The 20,052-nt window shown below is 45.6% G+C and overlaps 1 protein-coding gene and 1 long non-coding RNA gene across 5 annotated transcripts in view; one reads left to right on the forward strand and one right to left on the reverse strand.

Annotated features, from left to right (window-relative positions):
• LOC135368400 (uncharacterized) overlaps positions 1 to 20,052 on the forward strand; it is a 214,934-nt gene that overhangs the window by 125,390 nt on the left and 69,492 nt on the right. For all 4 annotated transcript variants that reach the window (XR_010414769.1, XR_010414767.1, XR_010414766.1 and 1 more), the window contains one exon: positions 7,744 to 7,812. This is a non-coding gene — a long non-coding RNA (uncharacterized LOC135368400). The remainder of the gene's footprint in view (positions 1 to 7,743; positions 7,813 to 20,052) is intronic.
• Positions 1 to 20,052, reverse strand: part of LOC135368397 (homeobox protein EMX2-like) — a 34,590-nt gene that overhangs the window by 1,947 nt on the left and 12,591 nt on the right. The window contains exon 2 of the mRNA XM_064601619.1: positions 7,829 to 8,001. Coding sequence (XP_064457689.1) covers positions 7,829 to 8,001 — 173 coding nt within the window. The remainder of the gene's footprint in view (positions 1 to 7,828; positions 8,002 to 20,052) is intronic.

Here is a 20,052-nt window from a genome sequence, read left to right on the forward strand (position 1 = left end):
TCCGAATACTTTCCAGACGAATGTCAGCGCAGTTCCCCTGAAGTCGGCCCAGGACGCATACTAAACCCCCTGTCCCCGACTCCTTCCTGCTGTCCTCTCTCCATCTGTTCACATATGTACGTCGCTCATAGCGCGTGCGTGTGTGTGTGTGTGCGCGCGCCAAGAGATGTTAGTGAACTACAGCAACAACAACATATAAATCATGACTACAGTAAACTACAGTACAGGGTTTTAGTACATCGTACGCTATCGCCTTTGCGTACGTAAGGGATAGCGTTCGTGGTTGTGCGCATTGCGGAAGCTCTGTTTCTGTTATGGGCGTGCGCAGAACCATCAACACTATCGTTTACGTACGCGAGGGCGATAGCGTACGATGAAACCCTCTAGTGTGTACATCGCTAACAGGAACCAGCAGTCGTCTCTCATACGCCAGTAAAACCTAACATCATCACCTCACGGGAACCGGTTGTATAAGAAACCTGCGCTCAGTTGTCTCGCGACGTAAACACCCAATTATTATTATTAAGAAACCTGCGAATACAAAGATAAAAAGCAGCAACAGTCAGCAGCATCTACCGCTGCGGATTACTAACTTGTTCGTGGATAAATACCCCTTTTGTTGTTTTATTCCAGATTTTGGCACGATCATAAATTACAAATGACTAGTTTATTTCAGGGGTAATATATACTCGAATAAATTACGTCCTTCTCTTAGCGTTGCATGCAGGTGAAGGAGACTGAGGTAGGAATTGCTTACGCAGCAAGCTTCAGCGTTTTTTATAGTCTAGACATGTATCTAATCATTTATCTCTTTATATGGCTTAGTGTTCATAACGCCCTGACTCATCGCTATAGTCAGTGTTGTCACATGAAAAAAGTCATCACGTGTGTGTTGACATTTGCTGTATTAACAGGACGTGAAAAATGAAGCCTCACCTGAAAAAAAAAAAAAAAAAAAGCTCCGCGGGCAGTGGCCAATGGTTTATAGCATATTCGATATTACGAATACCCGAATGCAATGCTTCCTCTTTCCGATAATAAGACACGGCAAATGCGATAACCGAAGACAACTATGTTCGAAGCTTTTCCAAAGCAGAAAACGTTGCTATACTATTTTTCCCAACTTCAAAACCATCGACGTATTCAAAGCTGCTTTCTAAGTGATACCCGTTTGTCAACATCATGTACCTTGTCGCGTATACTGACGCACATCTCTCACTTTCACAGAGCCGAGAGCAGGTTCGTCATGAACATTGAAAGGATCGTCGTACAAGGAGCAAAATCAAAGAGCTCTAACGCTCAATTTTATGGTTTCTGGAGCCACAGATGAGAACGACAGGAACGGGACACCACAACGCTTGTGGAGTATTGTGGCGTCCTGTTCTTGTCGCCCTGTGGTCATGCCTTGTCTTGTCGTCTACGGCTCCTGAGGCTACGAAAATGACTTACCACCAACGTGCCCGTGCTAATGCCGCCTTAGTAAACTCTGACACTCTCAGAATGACAAGTGATTGCTGGAGTTGGAATTAGGAAAGAAAAATAGGGAGATGGTGGCTCCTACACTCTTAAAAATGAACTTCACCGCATAGCACGCTCCTATAGCCAACCATCATCTCGAATGATATCGTTATCTGCTCTGATTTGTTGAAAACGAGAGGCGTACGCCTTTTTTGTGACAATTATGAACAGCATAAGTGTCACAAAAAAGGTGTACACCTCCCGTTTTCAGCAAATCCTGTCAGCACATAACTATACCATTCGAGATGATAGTTGGCTAGGAGCGTGCTACGTGGTGAAGTTCATTTTTAAGAGTGTACAAAACACAGGAGCCGGCTACTCCAAAACACTTGAAAATAAAAATCAGTAAGACTAAAAAGTTAGAGGGGCTGCAATGTCAAACAAGAAGAAAGCAGCTGTCGCACGCTGTCTAACATCCCTCGGCCATTCTCCGAGGAGCTTCGCTAAGTCTAGAGGACGTTGGTCCAGTCTTTCCAAGGCGGCTCTCAGGTGATTACGCATTACGGTAGACGACGTATCTGGCGGAGTTCATTAATATATGTTCAGTGTTCTCCACTTCATCACGCGTGAGGCAGTTCGGCGAGTTTACCTTTCCCATCTTGAACAACAGGGAACCCACAAGGAACAGGGAATCACAAGTGACCTCACCCCATCGTCATTCATGTTGTTGTTGTTGTTGATTGATTGATTGATTGATTGATTGAAAGAAAGAAAAAAATGGGGATTGTTGTTGTTGACAAGGGCGAATTCCACTGTTCGTAGCAGTGCAGAAAAGCTTACACTGGCAGTGCGCATATTACACTGGTCACTTCAGCAGGCCTTTCTAGGGGGCACTGCCGCTATAAACGACCAGCGGAATTGATGGTATCATTTCTTTGAACTGAGGGAGGTTCTAGGGCCAGGAACACGAAACACAAGTACAGCGCCGTAAGCGTTCGCAACTTTCATTCACCTTGTGGGACTCTTCCGTGACGTCGGGGTCGCGCTTTAGAGTGTCGGATTACCGGTGCTCACGTGTCGCTCCATTTAAAACTTCATTGAAAAGGAAAGAACGCGAGGCGTTGTGCAATGCGCCGATACCAGCTCGGACCAGACTAGCGTGTTCCAAAACCACTTTTGCTCTGTATGAACGTGAGCCCTTCTACAAAGTGCGTGCGTGCAGCCCACCTGTGTATATACGTCTCCTTATCTCTAATCTCACATAGAGGAATGTCCCAATGCTGCTTTTGCTTCTCGATTATTGTGACCAAAGAAATACTATCACGTAAACGCCCTTCCCAGCATAGAAACGGCCACTTGCGAAAGAAAGCGGCAACAAGCTGGGCGATGTCATTATGGACTCGAAGGGGGGGGGACCCCTTTCTGGGGAAGGAGGGGGTATTTCGCGACATCTCACAAGAAGGACTGAGGAGGGGAGGAGAGGGGGGGGGGGTCACGACTCCCGCAAGAAGAGATCACGTGACGTGGCTACGTAATTGCCGTTCTGCGAGTGGCCCGCTTATCGGACTTGACGTGATGTTCCTTTAAATGTCGGAGATTTGTACACGCCGCGCGCCCTCCTCCGATAGCGATGCTGAGCAAGTGCTCTGTTTTAACGACACGGCCCGAATAAGGGAAGACGTGAGCGAGTTGGGCGATGCGAAACGCAGAACTGAGCGTTTGCGTGTATGTGGTACACGGTGCTTTTCCAGATTGTCGCGCAGCGCACCTGGTATTCCGGAGGTGACGTTGTGTGCGTTGAAACTCTGAATAAGATGTTACGCTTTGTCAGTACTGGTATATGAACACGTACCGTTTATGATATGTTAGTGGGATTTACCGTACCGTTCGGGTGTCTCGTTTTATTTTTTGTTGGGTTTTCGTCATCTTGGTCGAAACGTACACCGTGCCCCTTTTTAAAACGGTAGCCTTATAGGGCTAGCCAGCGTTGACGGCCGTGTAGATCCGTCCGTAACAGTTGAGGAGAGAGTGAAATAAGTAGTAGTAGAAGGTACAAGAAGATGCAATGTCACCGAAACCAGTGCTCATCTGAACTTTTCGAAGGTCGTCGACCCACAAGGACGGCAATTGGCGGCGAGACACTCACTAGGGACGCCACCGTGCCCACGCCTCTTGGTGGGGATCCTAGTTTCGGTTTCGTTTCTGTTCCTTACGGTAAAAACTGTCATATTGGAACGAAAATGCGACTTGCTTGGAACACGTATGTCGCTTTCGTCATGTACTATCAGGAAATATCAACGCTGGACAGCCTGTTACACTTGCAATGCCTTGATACGCAATGCAATGTGCAATACTGCACGGGAACACCCCCACGACACGGTTCGTTCAGTTAACACCAGGGTGCGACTCCCAAACTTCTCGGCGCCAATAGGAACACGTGCTGCTTACTAGCAAATAATTTAACGGTCCTCCCTTTCCCCTCCCTCCCTTTTCCCTCACCCCCGAGCAATATGCCGCCCTGGCCTAGGCCCGCCAACGTTACCTCCCCCCCACTCCCCCCCTCGCAACTGAACATGGGCCCAAAAACGCAGAATGCCCAAAAAGGCAGCCATTTCTTTTTCTTTTCTTTTTGTATGAATGTTACCACAAGATGTTACTGATCACTCATATATGTGCAAGTTCGGAATTCGAAAAAGTATGGGTATATGCTCGTTTACACCGTCCACTGAAAATGAGGTATCATATGACATGATATCCTGCCTCCAGTGCACTCTGAGAGAAAAATGAGTTATTTTAGTCCTTTTTGGGAGTATAGGGGTGCGGTGCTACAACCGTTAGCATTGAAGCTTAATGCGAACTCTCAGGGTCAACAGAGGACTTGCAGTCGGGAGTAATTGCACCGAGGGGACTATAGAAAGCTATAATTGCATCCCAATTCTCTCTTTTTCGTTCGTGTATATCGAGGCCTTGTTTACCAGGGTGCGTATTTATCTTGCATTCCATTTAACGACCCAGGAATTCATGCCGTTGGAAGCAACCGACAAACTTAACGTAGTAGTCAACCAGAACCACTCTGCATAGTCGTCTGCGATATAATGTGGTTCTCTCTCACGGTACACATAAACAAGAACAACGGTAACAACGAAGCACGTGCTTAAGTTCCGTATAGACTTCCAGGTGTTTCCCCCAGGTTAGTATTCCAGAACTCCGATTGTCATCGTAATCAGCTGCGTCCCAATTACCCTAACGGGCATCACCTGCATGTTCATGGGCAGCTCAGGCATGCGCGCGCATAAGGCAGGTGGTGCTCCTTGTTAGCGGAACCGCTTACTCAACCTCATTCCTTCGCCATCTGCGGAACCGTCTTTCTAGTTCGAATCTGCTCGAGGTCGTCACCCTGATGCCTTCCATAATACATGCCCTGGCCAGAAAGGTCTCTCACAATGCCAGCGCTCCTTATCGCAAAGGTTATCTTACAATTAGCGGGTAAGGCATTGCGGTTTCGATCGGATCGTGTTCACGTCACACAGAAAGATATCCGTTCAAAAAAGGAACCTTTTCAGTTGCTGCTCCGTATCCTTCAGCTTTAAAACGTTCTTCGAAAGCAAGACACCATCAGGGCGCCTTAGCCACTCTTTTCTACTTGAACAGAAACGTTCAGAGAAACTTTGCATCATGAAGAACTCTCGAAGAACTGTTACCTTTCTGTGTGTATTGTAGTGGATGACGACAACTAAGCCCACGAGAATGAAGGTAGTGATATCAGACATCAGTCATTCTTGCACCTGACCGTCAGCTGATCAACAGCCCACTCGATCGTATCCCCAAGGATCGTATTACTGAACTCTTCAGTAAACGCTGCTTCCAGCATGAAGCCCCACGGTTTCCGCCACTATTGTCAGCAGGCAGACCACATTTCTTTTCGTAATAGACGTCACTACCACCACCACAACCCACGGTTTTCTATTCATTTAACCTGTACAGCTGTTACGCGTGTATAATGACATTGACCGGGGGGGGGGGGGGGGAGCATGCGATGAAGCGGGTGATCTGTTCATGTTAACGTCCGTTTAAAAAAATACCTTATTTTGCGCTTCTGACTTTGCTTTTTTTCTCGTTTCGGATGTGGATCCGGAGGTATAAATTGCAGGAGACGTCTCCTTTAATGCTGAAATAAAATCATAGCTACCTGCATATAGGTGCACGGTGTCGGTACTCAAGAGTGGTACGTAACGGTGACTCGTGATTAGTCGACCTAGATCATTTCATTACCTTTTTTTTTTTCGCTCCTTCATTTTATATGCTGTCATCATATCATGATTAACCCCCTCCAAAACCCTGGTGGTTTGTGTCATTCACCACCCTTTAGTAGTACAATTCAGCTGTACTAGCTAAACTCCGCAATTGTGGAGCCACAATCACCCATATCAGTTTTAACTCGAATCCAATCCAAACCAGGTGCAGCTGTGTACAACTACCATGTGCTCTTCTTTAAAGGTAATCGAGGTTCTATTGAATACCTATGGCTGCCCTTAACGCGGGTCATAAATCTCCACCGGTGGTGGTTGTGTCCCTCCTTATGGATGTCCGCATAGTTCCGATTAAGCTTGGATGTGCCCACGGAGACAACACCTGTCCCCGTAGCACCTGTCTCCTGGAGGGCAAAATGGGGGTTCGGCTGCGCGCGTGCCACTGTTCGTAATGAGATATAATGAGAGTATATAGCATGTGCTGGTTTCACTGACCTTCATGCAGAAAGCTTATTCTCCATAAAGAACTGTTCAGTGAAAGAATAAATAATAATCCAAACCAAATTGTCGGGTGTTAGCACAGGGCAGCACCGACTCCTGCACGGAGCTGTTGCTGCCCATGGAGTTCATGTATCTGGCAACCTGCTGCCAGAATAAATTTTCGTTATACGTCGAACTGAAGCATAATTCGCTCGTTTCGGTGATTGGCGTCGTTTGCTTGGCTGTTGTATACACAGGTATCTCGAATGTGCTATGGGTCATGGGATACGACTATAGCAAAGATCCTGCTTTCACCATGAAACGCTCTACAACGCCGTCCTATATACAGGGTGTTTGCTCAAAAGTGTCCAGAAATTATATTTAAAGCGAGCGATAAAAGAAAAGCAAGTGGTACTTTTCTGCTACATGAGTAAGAAGCAGGTATACTGCTTCACTAGTAGTACCTGTTTCCTAAGTATAAAAAAGGGGTATACACTGACTTGACAAAACAATATACAATTTTTTTTATGCTCGTGATCAATCCCGGCTTTTGGAACTTTTTTTTTTACCTGTTTCTTAGTCGAGTAGCTGAAAAGTAGCGCTCGTTTATCTTTTATCGCTCGCTTTAAATGAAATTTCTGGACACGTTAGAGCAAACACCCTGTATATCGCACGCGGAGATACGTTTAATATTGTTACATATCGCAGGACGCAATGACGCAAGGATAAATAATACAGGTACAAAACGGAACAAGGGGAAGGCAGGCGCCATATCAGGAACAACATTTATTTTGTGACAACGATCGGGTTCCTGTCAAGAGTGATGTAAATCATTGCTTAAATCCGGGACTGACACAGGGGCTATCTGTATTCCGTACTTTTATTCTACACTTTTATTCTTGTGTATCATTCGGTCAAAATGAAACGTTGACTACCGTTTTGGCTGCACAGACACTTGCTTAGTTGGCTACATTTTGACTACGCGGCGTATGACATTTTTTTTACGTGCACTTTTGCCCTCTGGCAACCCTGCTCTACCATGAGTAACACGCGGCGATGAAAATTCAAAATTGCACTCATTTTTGTTGAAACTGGTGTCCCAGGAATTCAGTTTTTGAATCGCTTTACATCTCTTGCGTCAACGCAGAACAACAACGTAAATTAGATTACGAATGCTGACGCAGAACATTATTAATGAAAAAACGTTATCGCTAAACCTTATACAGTATCCGAGCACACAGTACTGTTCTTAAAGTGTGTGAGAGTGCATTGGGGGATGGGTAGATCAAGCGTGCTTCTATCATCGGCGACTTTGGGAAATGAAACACCGCACTGATAAGGCACCTGATACTATATGCCAACTATACGCCCAGAACAGTCTCTGTTCGAAATATCGGTGGCTTTCGTCCTGGTGTACTTCAACTATAATCAACAACAACACCTTTATGAAATTTAATATATGAATGATTTAGATGAGCATTCAGTGCATTATACTGCTTGGGATTATGTGAATAGGCTACTAAAACCAACCATATTCTGCCATCTTCTTCAACAGGACTCCCGCACCTTTCACCACGTGACATCGACCCACGTGACACCGTACACAGTTTCGTCGCGAAACAAGGTGAGTATGCACCGACCTGTGTTTCCGTGAGGCTGAGTGACTGAGCCAGCTGCTTCCGTTCCGTGCCCACAACGTAGTGGTTCTTCTCGAAAGCATGTTCCAACTTGAGCAGTTGCGAGGGCGAGAACGCTGTGCGAATTCGCTTCGGTTTCCGAAACGGATGCAACAAGAAACCTGCCGGTTCTGGACCTGCAACCAGATTCAAAGAGACTGGTCAAAACCCATGCGCAGACGCAATACGCGCAACCCGACGCTATATTAGCGCCCAAATGCCAGGCATTGTTTTCCTGAGCCACCTGCCACACACTTGTCGATGATTTATTGTTTGTAACCGCGCCAGGGAGCTCGCGCAGCAGTTTAGTGAGGAATGACTGTGTTGTTCTTCTTATTTTTTTTTTTTTTTCTCTCTCTCTCTTGCGTGTTTCAGTATGCGAAACAGCGGGTGTCGAAACTGCTAACGAAGACTGGAATTCCGTTTTGCGATGCTCTGGGAAGTTATATCACGGAAATGGTTGATTTACGAGGCTTTTGTTTATTTCGCTCCCATTTTTCCTGACATCGTTGCGCGAGATGAATTGGATGCGCCAAACTTCGCGTTACTCAGTTTTGTACGTGCGCTGCCGCACGGACAGGAAGAGTGACACTTATACCGTGAGTGAGTTATACTTCTACTTAAGGAGTGACTTTTTCGTGTTAAACCCGATTCCGTTCGGTTATCCCCCCCCCCCCCCCCCCCCCGAACTGACCCCCGACAAATTCAGGTTAAACCCGATTTCTCCCCGAATTCCATTCACTATGAAATCCTCAAGTGACATTTCCACCGAAGACGAACAAAGGTCGCCGCGTGTGACTCATGTTAGAATGGGTCACTTACGTTCCCACAAATACACCCGTATGTGTCAGCATTGTCTATGCCTTCCGGGATTAGCGCTGGATATCACTCGTGCGCATTGTTATGCAGATAAATGCGAGTACGTACTGTAAACATCCCCCTTTTTTTTCTGTATCACATCATATAACTGTAAATATCATCTACATTACATGTCACTATTGCCAGTATTACTTGTTTATGCAGCTTTGGGTTAACAAATGGCATGAAGCGTACTTCATCTTTGTGTGTTGTGTAACGTTGAAAGCGACAAAGAAGGCATTGTCATGTGTAATAATATATCCGTGTGCAGTTGTGTAGTGCTTAATCGACAAGAGGAGAAACACAAACACCCGAGGGCACAATTTTCGTCCGATTTTTACTCCCGGAATCTGAGAAAGGCATTTACCCGAAAAAGTCACTCCCTCTATATACTGTTATTCGGATCTTGAACGCCATTACTTACAAACAGACCTGTAAAAAGTCACTTTGCAAAAGTAATTGAATTGCAGTTGCTACTATACATGCTCACAAAGTGCTTAAATCACAGATACAATTGCAAAATTCTAATTAGTAACTAAAATACAATTATATTTACTTCGAAAAGTGATTGTTGAAAAGTGATGTTACACCGAACAACTACTACTTTATTTTGATGGTGATGTTTGGTTGAGTTACATCGAATTACATTAACGGTAATACGTAATTTTGATGTATAACGTTATTCTGCCATGAGGAACGCGGTATACAAATGTGGAAATATTTATAGAAAAGACAAATGAAACGTCGTGGAACATGCACGATGACTCGGAGTCATATATGTTTAGCAGACACTGAAGAGCATGCATCAAGTGTGCTTTGTGCCATTGTGCTTCGGCAACCGAGCACGCTTTGTTCTTTCTGGACTTTCTCTCTTCACACGGGATAATTTCACACACACGAACATATGAATGGGACGAAACAACAACTTGGTTTTAATGATGCCTGATGATACATGGATGCACATTTACGTCTACACGCAACAATACCCACAACGTAACGAATGTTATTCATTACTCCCGATATATGACAATTTGCACGAAGATATATAGTTATGAGAAATCTCTATTGTTGTCGGTATTGGTTTAATGCGCAGTATCCCTGTAAGCGCAATTCAGGTGCACTGTGACCTGCACGACGTTCACATCGCACAATCACAGACGGGAAGCGGCCACAATCTATATGGCCAATTTTATTAGAACCGGAAGAGTATACCTCCGCCTAACGAACTTCCGGCCGCAAATGCGCTCCAAAAGAAAGGTCCACTATAGTCTCTCTAGAAAGGACCATGCAGGGCATGCAGGGGGTACAAGGAAATTCTCAGCAATGAGTGTCTCCCGTAATGAAAGAATGTGCTCCTTTCTGTATCCACATGTGCCAGAGCCATATGTTTAGGGAGAGTGACAGATATATTACGGCTATAAAACGTAAGTATGTCCTTCACGATAATGCCTAGCAAATGAATGAATTACTGAACGCCGCGAGTAAAAGATTCTGTTGCGGCATTTACGCGGTATAGCCATTTATGTTCGAGCACGATTCAACAAGAGGACGTTTCTAATGTGACGGTACACTGAAAGGGAAGTTAGGGTGAAAGCTAAATTTATATTTATAATTGGCTTCAACGAACATTTCTTTATGATGCTACTCGGAAGTCAATAACAACTTTATCTAAATGATGATGAGTGGAGAGTTTCATCGCCAGGGCTCGAAAGCCTTCGTATTCAAAAGACACACAACAGCATGTTTCTGAATGGAACGCAGAATAAGAATTGCACGCGTGCTCGTCAGCTTCATCTATTGTATTTTGAAGCTATCTTTCCCTACACTCTTAAAAATGAACTTCACCGCATAGCACGCTCCTAGCCAACGATCAACTCAAATGATATCGCTATGTGCCCTGATTTGTCCAAAACGGTAGGCGCGTACGCCTTTTTTGTGACACTTATGCGGTCCATAATTGTCTCAAAAATGGCGTACGCCTCCCGTTTTCAGCAAATCAGGACAGATAACGATATCATTCGAGATGATGGTTGGCTAGTAGCGTGCTATGCGGTGAAGTTCATTTCTAAGTTTTCCTCAGACGCTTTCAGACATATGTCGGCACAGTTCCCTTAGAAGTCGGCCCAGGACGCACATTCCCCCAGGGCGTGAGTCGTGACGTTGCCCACATACGTGAGGCCGACAACGGCAAGCCCTATCACCACCACCACCACCACTACCATCATTTCTAAGTGTGTAGAAGCGAGAGACACAAAATAGACGCGTTAGCGCAAATTGATTAGACGACTACGAAAAATGCTGCACGTCGCATGTAACCACCACTCGGGTATGGACACGTCGGGGAAAAGGGGGAGAAGGTTAAACAGGGAACAATTTCACAGGACTCATCCAATCCAAACACCATCCGTGGGAAAAGCTGCATGGAGTGCGGCTTTTCAAACACTCTTGGCAAATGGCGCTGCTCGCCTATTCATCCGAGCGCATCAGCAATGCTGATCAGCCGGGGACGCGGGTCCCCAACTACTTTGTAAATGGCGCCCCTAATCAAATGCTTCAGCCAACGGCCTGTCGAGGACAGCACTGGCGGTTGTAACCAGAGCGTGGCATTAAGGCACGATTGAAGCGCGGCCGTTGCGTTTTCGTCGCTTTTCAAAAGAAGAGGAAACGCCATAGAGGGCGCCCTAATCCGTTCTGCCCCCGCCTCACAATAAGGCCTAACAAACGCACAATTCACACGCCACCATAGCTGAGAGAGGGGCTTCCTACTTCACATAGAAAGAAACATATGTTGCGGATATGTACTACGCTGTACATGGTTAAAAGGGGAGAGAAGGGCAGGCAATGATGCTCTTTGATGAACCTCTGTCGCCGGCTCCCTCACTAAAAATTCGATGGACCGTTTTCATTGGGCGCGAAAAGAGTGATAGCTATAAAGCTCCTCTCCGATTGGTGGATGGCAGCGTCACGTGCTCGAGTTCCGCCTCGCACAAAAGATCGTCTTTTTTTTTTCTTTTTCGGAAATGTGTGAATTGACACAAAAGAGGGGGGAGCATGTTGAAATGATAGTGAGATTATGTTCTCGGACGGACAAGATGTCTGCTCACTATTGTGCGCGCCCAGCGGAACGGCTCCAGGGGTCGGGTGCTGTTGTAAATCGGCCTTCCACGCGTTTCAAAGCTGGGGTGAACGTGAATAGCACGTAGATAAACATGGACTCTTTCCTATTATTGTTCCGTAAAGCTTATTTTCTGCTGCAAGTACACGAAGCGGCGGCGATTCGGCTGAGGTGTGATGTACTCCAGGCTTATCATTGGCGGCGTTCCTTTTGGCTAGGCTTTTGTCACGCACACATTCACGGAAATCCAATTTCGCGTCATTCGCAAACGCATAAAAGAAGTTTTTCCTAGCACAGGCTTAGGGAGTGATGATGATGAATTTGAGGGGAGCACAACGACAGTCGCCGACGAATTCATTGCCTCTGCCAACCTACGTATAGAAGGGACAACTATTTCGAGTTTATATGCATACAGCATATATTTATGACGTCATAATGACAACAGTTCACCCATTCGTAATCCGGGTTCGCCTTCTTCAGGAGCAGCTTCAGCTGCAGCGTCGGCAAGCATCGTTGTTAACTTTTCCCCTACCACTTGTGTGTAGATCATGTCTCTTAATGAAAATTTTCAATGCGACAGCATCCTTGTGGTACGCCCAGGCGATTTGAGCGTAGCCTCACTCGTAGCGCTGAGTGGCGATAGATGGCGCCACTGGTGCCGAACTGCGGAGCGGCCTGTGTGCGGCGCGGCAGGGTACGGATCGTCGGAGCGTTGGTTCAAGAGTGGCTGGTAAAGTATAGCACGGGTTATGTGTGCTGCGTTTTACTGCAACAAGTGATCCTGGGACGACCAAAATAACGGCCTCTCACCTCTGACGCAGTGAGAAAAACGTTAAAGACCAGCGAGAGCGGCGTCTCGCTTCGTTGCCGGCCTATCGGCAAAGAAAAGGGGATGAAGGATGAAGGACATGCCAAGCATGTTGCTGCACAACGAGAGCGGAGAGCAAGTAGATACAATGCTGCGTCGTATGTGGGAGCGGATCTTCAGTTTCAAGGACAATTCGTGAGGATTCGTGAGCATTTGGAACACCGCGTTCAGTATGTGACCCTTTGTGGTTCGCTAATGATGGAAAGAAAGTGGGAGTTTAACTTTAAATTATCCGCGTAATTTCCTAGCAATTAGGCGAATCAGAAGCAACACTGACGCATTACGCCTCGTTGTGTCAGCAGGAGAAACCGCCAGTTTCTTGTTACTTTCCGTAATGTACTGTTATCGGCGTCTAATACATTTTCCGTACTTTTATCATTTCGTGTCGGTCCGACCTCTCATGCTTTAACATGAAATGAGTTGCTGATAACTGTAGTTATGAGAAGATAAGAAAGAGTTGCCTCGTCACATTTATACTTGAATGTCCATCTGAAATATTGAATATCCTGAAATCTTTGTCCTTTCAATTGCATTTTCATTCACCAAGTGTTGAGTCGCATGGACGATGCCCCCCAACGTTATCCTCTTTCCAATACTCGAAGCCTGACAAAAAGAAAAATCGAGATGTTCTGGAGATTCAGACGGGGGAATACAACGAGGCAGATCACCGCTATTTCTAAAGAAGACATCAGAAAATGTTTCGTCCAGTGAAAAGAGCACTGGACTAAGTGTACCTGCTACGGAAGGGCACTACTTCGTTGATCACTATAAGTTTGAAATCTGTAAGTATCTTGCATTTTTTTCTCAAATCACTACTTATACCCAATAATTATACACAGCAATCCACCGGTCCCCTGGTCGAAGGATATTTTGTGTAAATGTTCTAACTCTAAACTCGATAATGTCCCATAACGATATAGCTGAAATGTTGCGAAATTATACTTACTTCGTGTATAATAGGTATACTATTTGTACACTAGCTCACGCCATCCAATATTCATGCAATCAAGCCAACAAAAAGACAGATGGTGACTCGGCACCTTTTTTTCACTTTTTACAACGCCAATAAGGACATAGCCGTCAATCATGCTATGGGACACAGACCGCCGCCAATCATCCAATTAGTGGCATGTCTTCATCCGTTGCAGTTCAAATACAGAAAGCAACTGAAGCGTGAATGCAAATACCAATTCCCCTAATGAGGAGGGATGCCTGATAGACATTCAATCTGATGACCTTCCTCCGGTGCTCCATCACTATCTTGACAAAGAATATACAAGATTCATCCACACCCAGTCGTTGCGTGCTAAACTGGCTTTTTCCAATGACTCAAATATATGCCTTTCTTTTTCTTTTCTTTTTTTTTTCTTTTTTCGGTCACTATTGGTGAATACGTGTATATATTGCGAAGATGATGAGGTGTTCGGGGATATGCAGGTGCAGGTTTGTTGAAAGGGAACCGATGCTCTTGATGGATGGCCGAATAGAGCGAGGCCGTGGCAGCAACCACCCGAGGAATGTCTTTTAATTAACTCTCGGAGCGGACGAAAATAAATCTCCCTTCGTACTCTATTTACTTAGTACTTCGTTGTCGTGTATATACCAGGTCGTGTCGAGGTCTCGCGCGCAGTTTAGTTGCCGCTCTCGTGTAACAGTCCCTGCAGATATCGTCTATATTGGTGTTGAACGCGACCAATGAATAATAATTATTGGACCTCCTCTCCCTCTACACTCTAGAAACAGAGCTTCACCGCATAGCACGCTGTGCGCCAACCATTGCCAAGAATGATAAGGTTATCGCTTCTGAGTCGGAGATAGAGAGAGAGGGGGGAGGGGCGTACGCCTTTTTGTGGAAATCTTGATATCTGATAATTGTCACAAAAAGGCGTACCCCCCTCAGAAGTCATAACCCATTCGTGGCAGTGGTCGGCGCACAGCGTGCTACGCGGTGAAGTCCTGTTTTAGATTCTTTTTTAATTCCGTTTTAGAGTCCGCGAAGCAACTGTGGCTATGAGCGGCGTACTGATGTGGACAGATGGAGAGAGGACAGTAGGAAGGAGTGGGGGATAGGGAGGTTAGTATGCGTCCAGGGCCGACTTCAGGGGGAACGGTGCCGACACTCGTCTGGAAAGTCTTTGGAAAACGCGGGGAAAACCTCAGACAGCACAGCCGGTGGTAGGATTCGAACACACCACCTCCCAGTCTTCAGCACGACCTTGGCTACCACCTACGAGCGGTTCTGTTTTAGAGCTAGCGTGTATAAGACCAAAGTATACGACAATCGTCGAGAAACCCAGACAGTGCATGGTTCGAATCGAACTCGTCCCTCTTATGTGCTTTCTGGACGATTAACGCTTTTCCATCTTTCAATACCCTTAGCTACCTTGAGGCTTGTGGTTTGTTTGTTTGTCTGTCTGTCTGTGCGTTCCAGCCTCATAAAAATGGTTTACTAACTTACAGTACTTTATATCTGCAAGGATTTTCTCTGCGCTCTTTCACTGGCCAGTTTACATCTTTACGTTTGCGACACAACGATATAATTTATGACGTACGCTAAACATTGCGTAACACAGCGAGCAGTCTTAGAAAAAGGATACTCAAGCGCTTTGGGATCCCAAAGAAATAACGCGCCGTCACCGCGCATGCATTGGATGTAAACAGTGATTTTCGTAACGCACTCGCCTGACAATTCTTTATTTCTTTGGGGTCTCAAAATGCTTGGGTACCCTATATATTCGAAAACCACCTAATACCTGAGCTTGCTGACACCAGGAGGCATGGCTGCTGGCGACTGCGATATCGTTTACCTTCAAGTCCGACGTGCTCTGGGTTCGGCAGTATATACAACGTTTCTCCGTTGCTGGGCAAAGTATACCTGAGAATTACGGCATCGGCTGTGTACTGTCTGACTGTCTTCGTAAAGACAACCCAGATCTCACAATACTACTCCATTTACCACAGAAAATTAGTGAATATGCACTATCTTTAACTTCGACAGATCGACGTTATTATAATATTACCGTCTCAAATTTATCTCCAGTAAACAGCGATCTGAATAGAACAGTTGAGAATTATGTAACCCCTATGTGTACTATAGCTAAAAACGACGGATACGATTGCTTTAATTACTTTCTTTTTGTACGGTTTATGAATGAAATACTTTACCAGAAGAAGTTGTGTAATCTCAAACCTGTAATGAGTTCATCCACAGTTTGAAGAACTTATGACCTTCTGATTTTGTCGTATATGTAGGCATTGTGCTCAGGTAAATGTGAATTGTTTTGTTACCGTACACTCCTATACTTAGGCTTCGAAAGGGAAGCCAGTAGTATTCTGAAATAAATAAATAACGAATGCGGCATCGTTTGTGAGAGCCCTTCTTCGCGCCGGCGCTTTCATTCTGAACGTGTAACTCGCTGTCTGGAATGTTACGAAAATCCCTTCGTTGCGCCATTGCATAGTAGGGTTCAAAGAATGTCAGAAGGTTAAAAAGAACCGTGCAGCTGAATGAACAATTAGACCAAAAATTAATGATAATCGACGATGATCGATAATTGATCGCGGGAAGAGATGTCTTTTTTTTTTTTTTTCTCAGAACGCACCGCAATCACTTCCCGCTTTACGCCTTGCTGGCCCCCCGCGTTGTAGCTGATTTACTGGGATGTTTCTCAACAATATTGATGTCGCAACCGTGGCCTCCCTCGTCACAGCCCATAATCACACATGTGACGTATCTATATAGCCGGACTTGTGTAGATGGTGTGCTACAGTAATTTGTTTATCCGTATACATATAGCCTTTCTTCATCAGCGTATTGTTTCTAGTTGTATTACACAGGCACCAGCGGCATGGCCGAGCTCGTTGGTGGTATAGCCGAGGTCGTGCGGAAGACTGTGAGGTGGTGGGTTCGAATCCTACCGCCGGCTGTGCTGTCTGAGGTTTTCCCTGGGTTTTCCGAAGACTTTCCAGACGAATGTCTGCACAGTTCCCCCTGAAGCCGGCCCAGGACGAACACTAACCCACCTGTCCCCCACTCTCTCCTTCCTACTGTCCTCTCTCCATCTGTCCACATCTGTATGCCGCTCATAGCCACAGTTGCTTCGCGGTGCTAACACAGAATAAAAAAATACACAGTATATACTGTGTTCTCGTTTGTAGACTTTGGTCGTGTGCTCAATCTCTGTGATGTAATGCCTTCGTGCACCTGACGTGTTAACAATAATAGCATATAACCCGTCCTGAAGTAGCCATGCAGTCCCGAGTAGTTTGGGACTAACATCTCCATTTTTTTCTTTTACAAATCAAGAAATCAATCAATCAATCACAAAATAATAACAGGTAAATAAACCCCCGTTCCTTTTTTCCAACACGAGCCTCGGGTACAGTTGAGAACAACTCGCGGACGAAAACGTTGTATACTGCGTGAGTTCTTGTATATACAGTGCCCCAACAACACCGAATATCATCTGGACGTACGAATAATGTCCTAACAGATTCGCACGTCCGATGGATATCCGAGTGATATCCATCGGACGTACGAATCCGATATACGATAATACAAAGAGGTGATATACGATAATGATGATATACAATGATGATGATACGACAATGATATACGATAATACATACGGTGTTGTTGAAGTAGTCTTCAACCTTTTCGAATATGACTGATGCGGCCCGCTATTGCTAACACGTGCGAGAAGCGAAAGGACGTTTAACGACAATATCCGTCTTATAATCCCCCTCTCGTTGTCTGTACATGCGCAGCCTTTTCTAAACGTGCCCCCCACTCAGTAAACGCAAACACTTCCACTCGCAGCGTCTGCAAAACCGCCATAATGCACTCCTAGAAGCAGTCATTACAGAGACAAGTTAACGGACATTTTTTTCTCCGCTTGCCCATTACACGGTCAGTTTCCAGCTGGCTGACCATCGGTCCGCGCACAAAGCGCTGTCCATAATGATCTCTGTGTGTGTGTGTGCCAATTAAAGCGCTGGGGATGCCGTATTCATGCGCCAGGTGGCAAGAGCACGACGACCAGCGGAAATCAGCACAAAGCCATTCGTAATGGAATTACGAGTAGGCTTCCGTGCGGGAGGAAAGAGACGACGAGCCAATTAAGATACGGATAATGAGCGGTAAATAATTGAGAGCGACGTTGAGTCGGCGGCGCTGCTGCTTCGCTAATTGGCAGCTCCGGCCGGGCGGACGTTTACGCTTGGAGGCATTTCGACGGCCATCGCCTGGTATGATGAGGCCGGTTGGTGTACTTAATCGGTCCTTCATTACACAACGAGCCATCGAGTTTGGCCATTTCTCTTTTTTCATTCATTCAACCCTGCGGTCAATGATTAAATGGATACCCTGTTGATCTCAGATTACTACGTGGGATTGCTGCTGCTGCTGCATGCGCGCTCGTTGGGGATAATGCGGTTATCAAAAATCGTAATTATGGATCCGAGTAAGATTGCAACATTAGTGTAGATTGCTGGTATGTAGCGAGTGTATAAGTGATATGCGTGGCTAAGAGGGCTACCTGCAACGAGGAGAGCAATTACTTGAAGGAGTGCAAAATGATGAAAAATGTGGAAGCGAAGGGGTTGTATGCCTCTCGCACGTTTCAGTCGCTGACTGATGCTGCGAAGAACATTGTTGATTGGTGATGTAGTAATGATCATAACTCGTGGGTTTACGTACCGATAGAGAATCCCTTGATCAGGTACATGATCATGGGCGATACCACAGGGGTCGGTGTAGGATTATTTTTAACGTGCGCTTTTTGGTGATTTGAACCAAAAATAATTTTAAATACAATAATATAGGAAATAAAGTAAATAAATATCAAGTGCACTCTGCGCTCATCTAGTTACAACCGTAAGGAGTAACAAAGTCCCTTATAGTAATATGCAATGAACGTATCCCGATACCCGGTATACCATTGCCAAAAGTAGCTTCCGTGGCGCGCATATCAGAACCCGTGTATTGCACGAGATCGAGCGTGCTATAAGTGGTACACAAGCTTTGATGCTTGCAAGCCAAGCCTAGCCAAGCGCAAGCTTCGTAGAACCAGACGTGTGAGCCTTCATCTTCGCCTACCCCTTTCCCCCACCCTCTTTCATCCTTTCCCCGAGCAACATGCCGCCAATCTAGGCAGGCAGACCGCTCGAAATTCCCACGTCAACCCCCCCCCCCCCCCACACACACACAAGCTTTGATTTTACAAAAGTTGTGATATATGATATTATACACTTCGTGAAAATGTATTCGCAAAGATTGTGTTAAACGAGGAACACGCACTTCCTTCTGGAAATCTGGCAGCGAAACCAGCCACTGTAAACTTGGAGTAGCCAGCACCACGAATCTGTTAACTGTTAGCTAAACGGTTTAAGTGTACAATGTGCTGAAATCCACCGATAGTCTATAACAGTTAGCTTTCGAGACCGAGTCAGTGCTATCAACTACCAACTTAGGAGAAGCTTATGAATCGGACGATTTTAATAACTAATCTCCAAACTGGAAATCGGGTGAATGAAGGCTCTTCTAGTAGCGTTTCCAAACAATGACACCGCACCCCACTTTCCAACTCAAATTTTTGCCTCGCTACACAAGTTAGAACTTTCATGCTTCCTGCTGAGTAACTGAACCCCAAAATGATGTGCTCGAACCCAATAGAGAAAAAGAAAATTCTCCCATTCCAATATTTGACTAGTGACCAGCCAGTAGACGCCATGATAGGCTAACCTGAGCGATGGACGAAGACACATAAACAAAACACAACCCGAGGGCTCAAACTGAACCCGCGTGTTGTGTTTTGTATATGCGCGCCCATCGTCCACTCTTGCCTATCATGGGGTCTATCCACAAGCTGGCCTGCATCTATATATGCCATTCTCTCCAGTATAGACGCCACCTGAATCGAACGAGAACCATAACCAGGCCGCAAGACAAAGGTAACCCCGATACGCGTAGGCATGTATATACGTGCCTGCTTCTTCGTCGACAAGGCAACGGCCTGTGGCTTTCATTCCAGCGTTATATCCGGTATCGTGAAGCTATCAAGAGAGGGGAACCTGATGGTCTGCATAGACTATTGCTGGATCCGTACTTCGAGGTACAAATCAGGGACATTGAGCTTTGACATTGACATTCACGCACATAACTGTGCTGTATGTACACTTCGCATGCTGTGCTGCAGTCACCAAAAAGAAAGAAATCGTGGTTTGGTATCCGGCTTCACTTGAGAAATGGTTTTTGCAACGTCTAGCCGCCGAAATATTGCTATGTCATAGGCGTTACCGGACTTGTTGAATGGCCTACAGCTTTGAAGGTATAGATTAGATCATGAG

This window comes from Ornithodoros turicata, chromosome 9 (assembly GCF_037126465.1).
Source record: "Ornithodoros turicata isolate Travis chromosome 9, ASM3712646v1, whole genome shotgun sequence".
Taxonomy (NCBI): Eukaryota; Metazoa; Arthropoda; class Arachnida; order Ixodida; family Argasidae; genus Ornithodoros; species Ornithodoros turicata.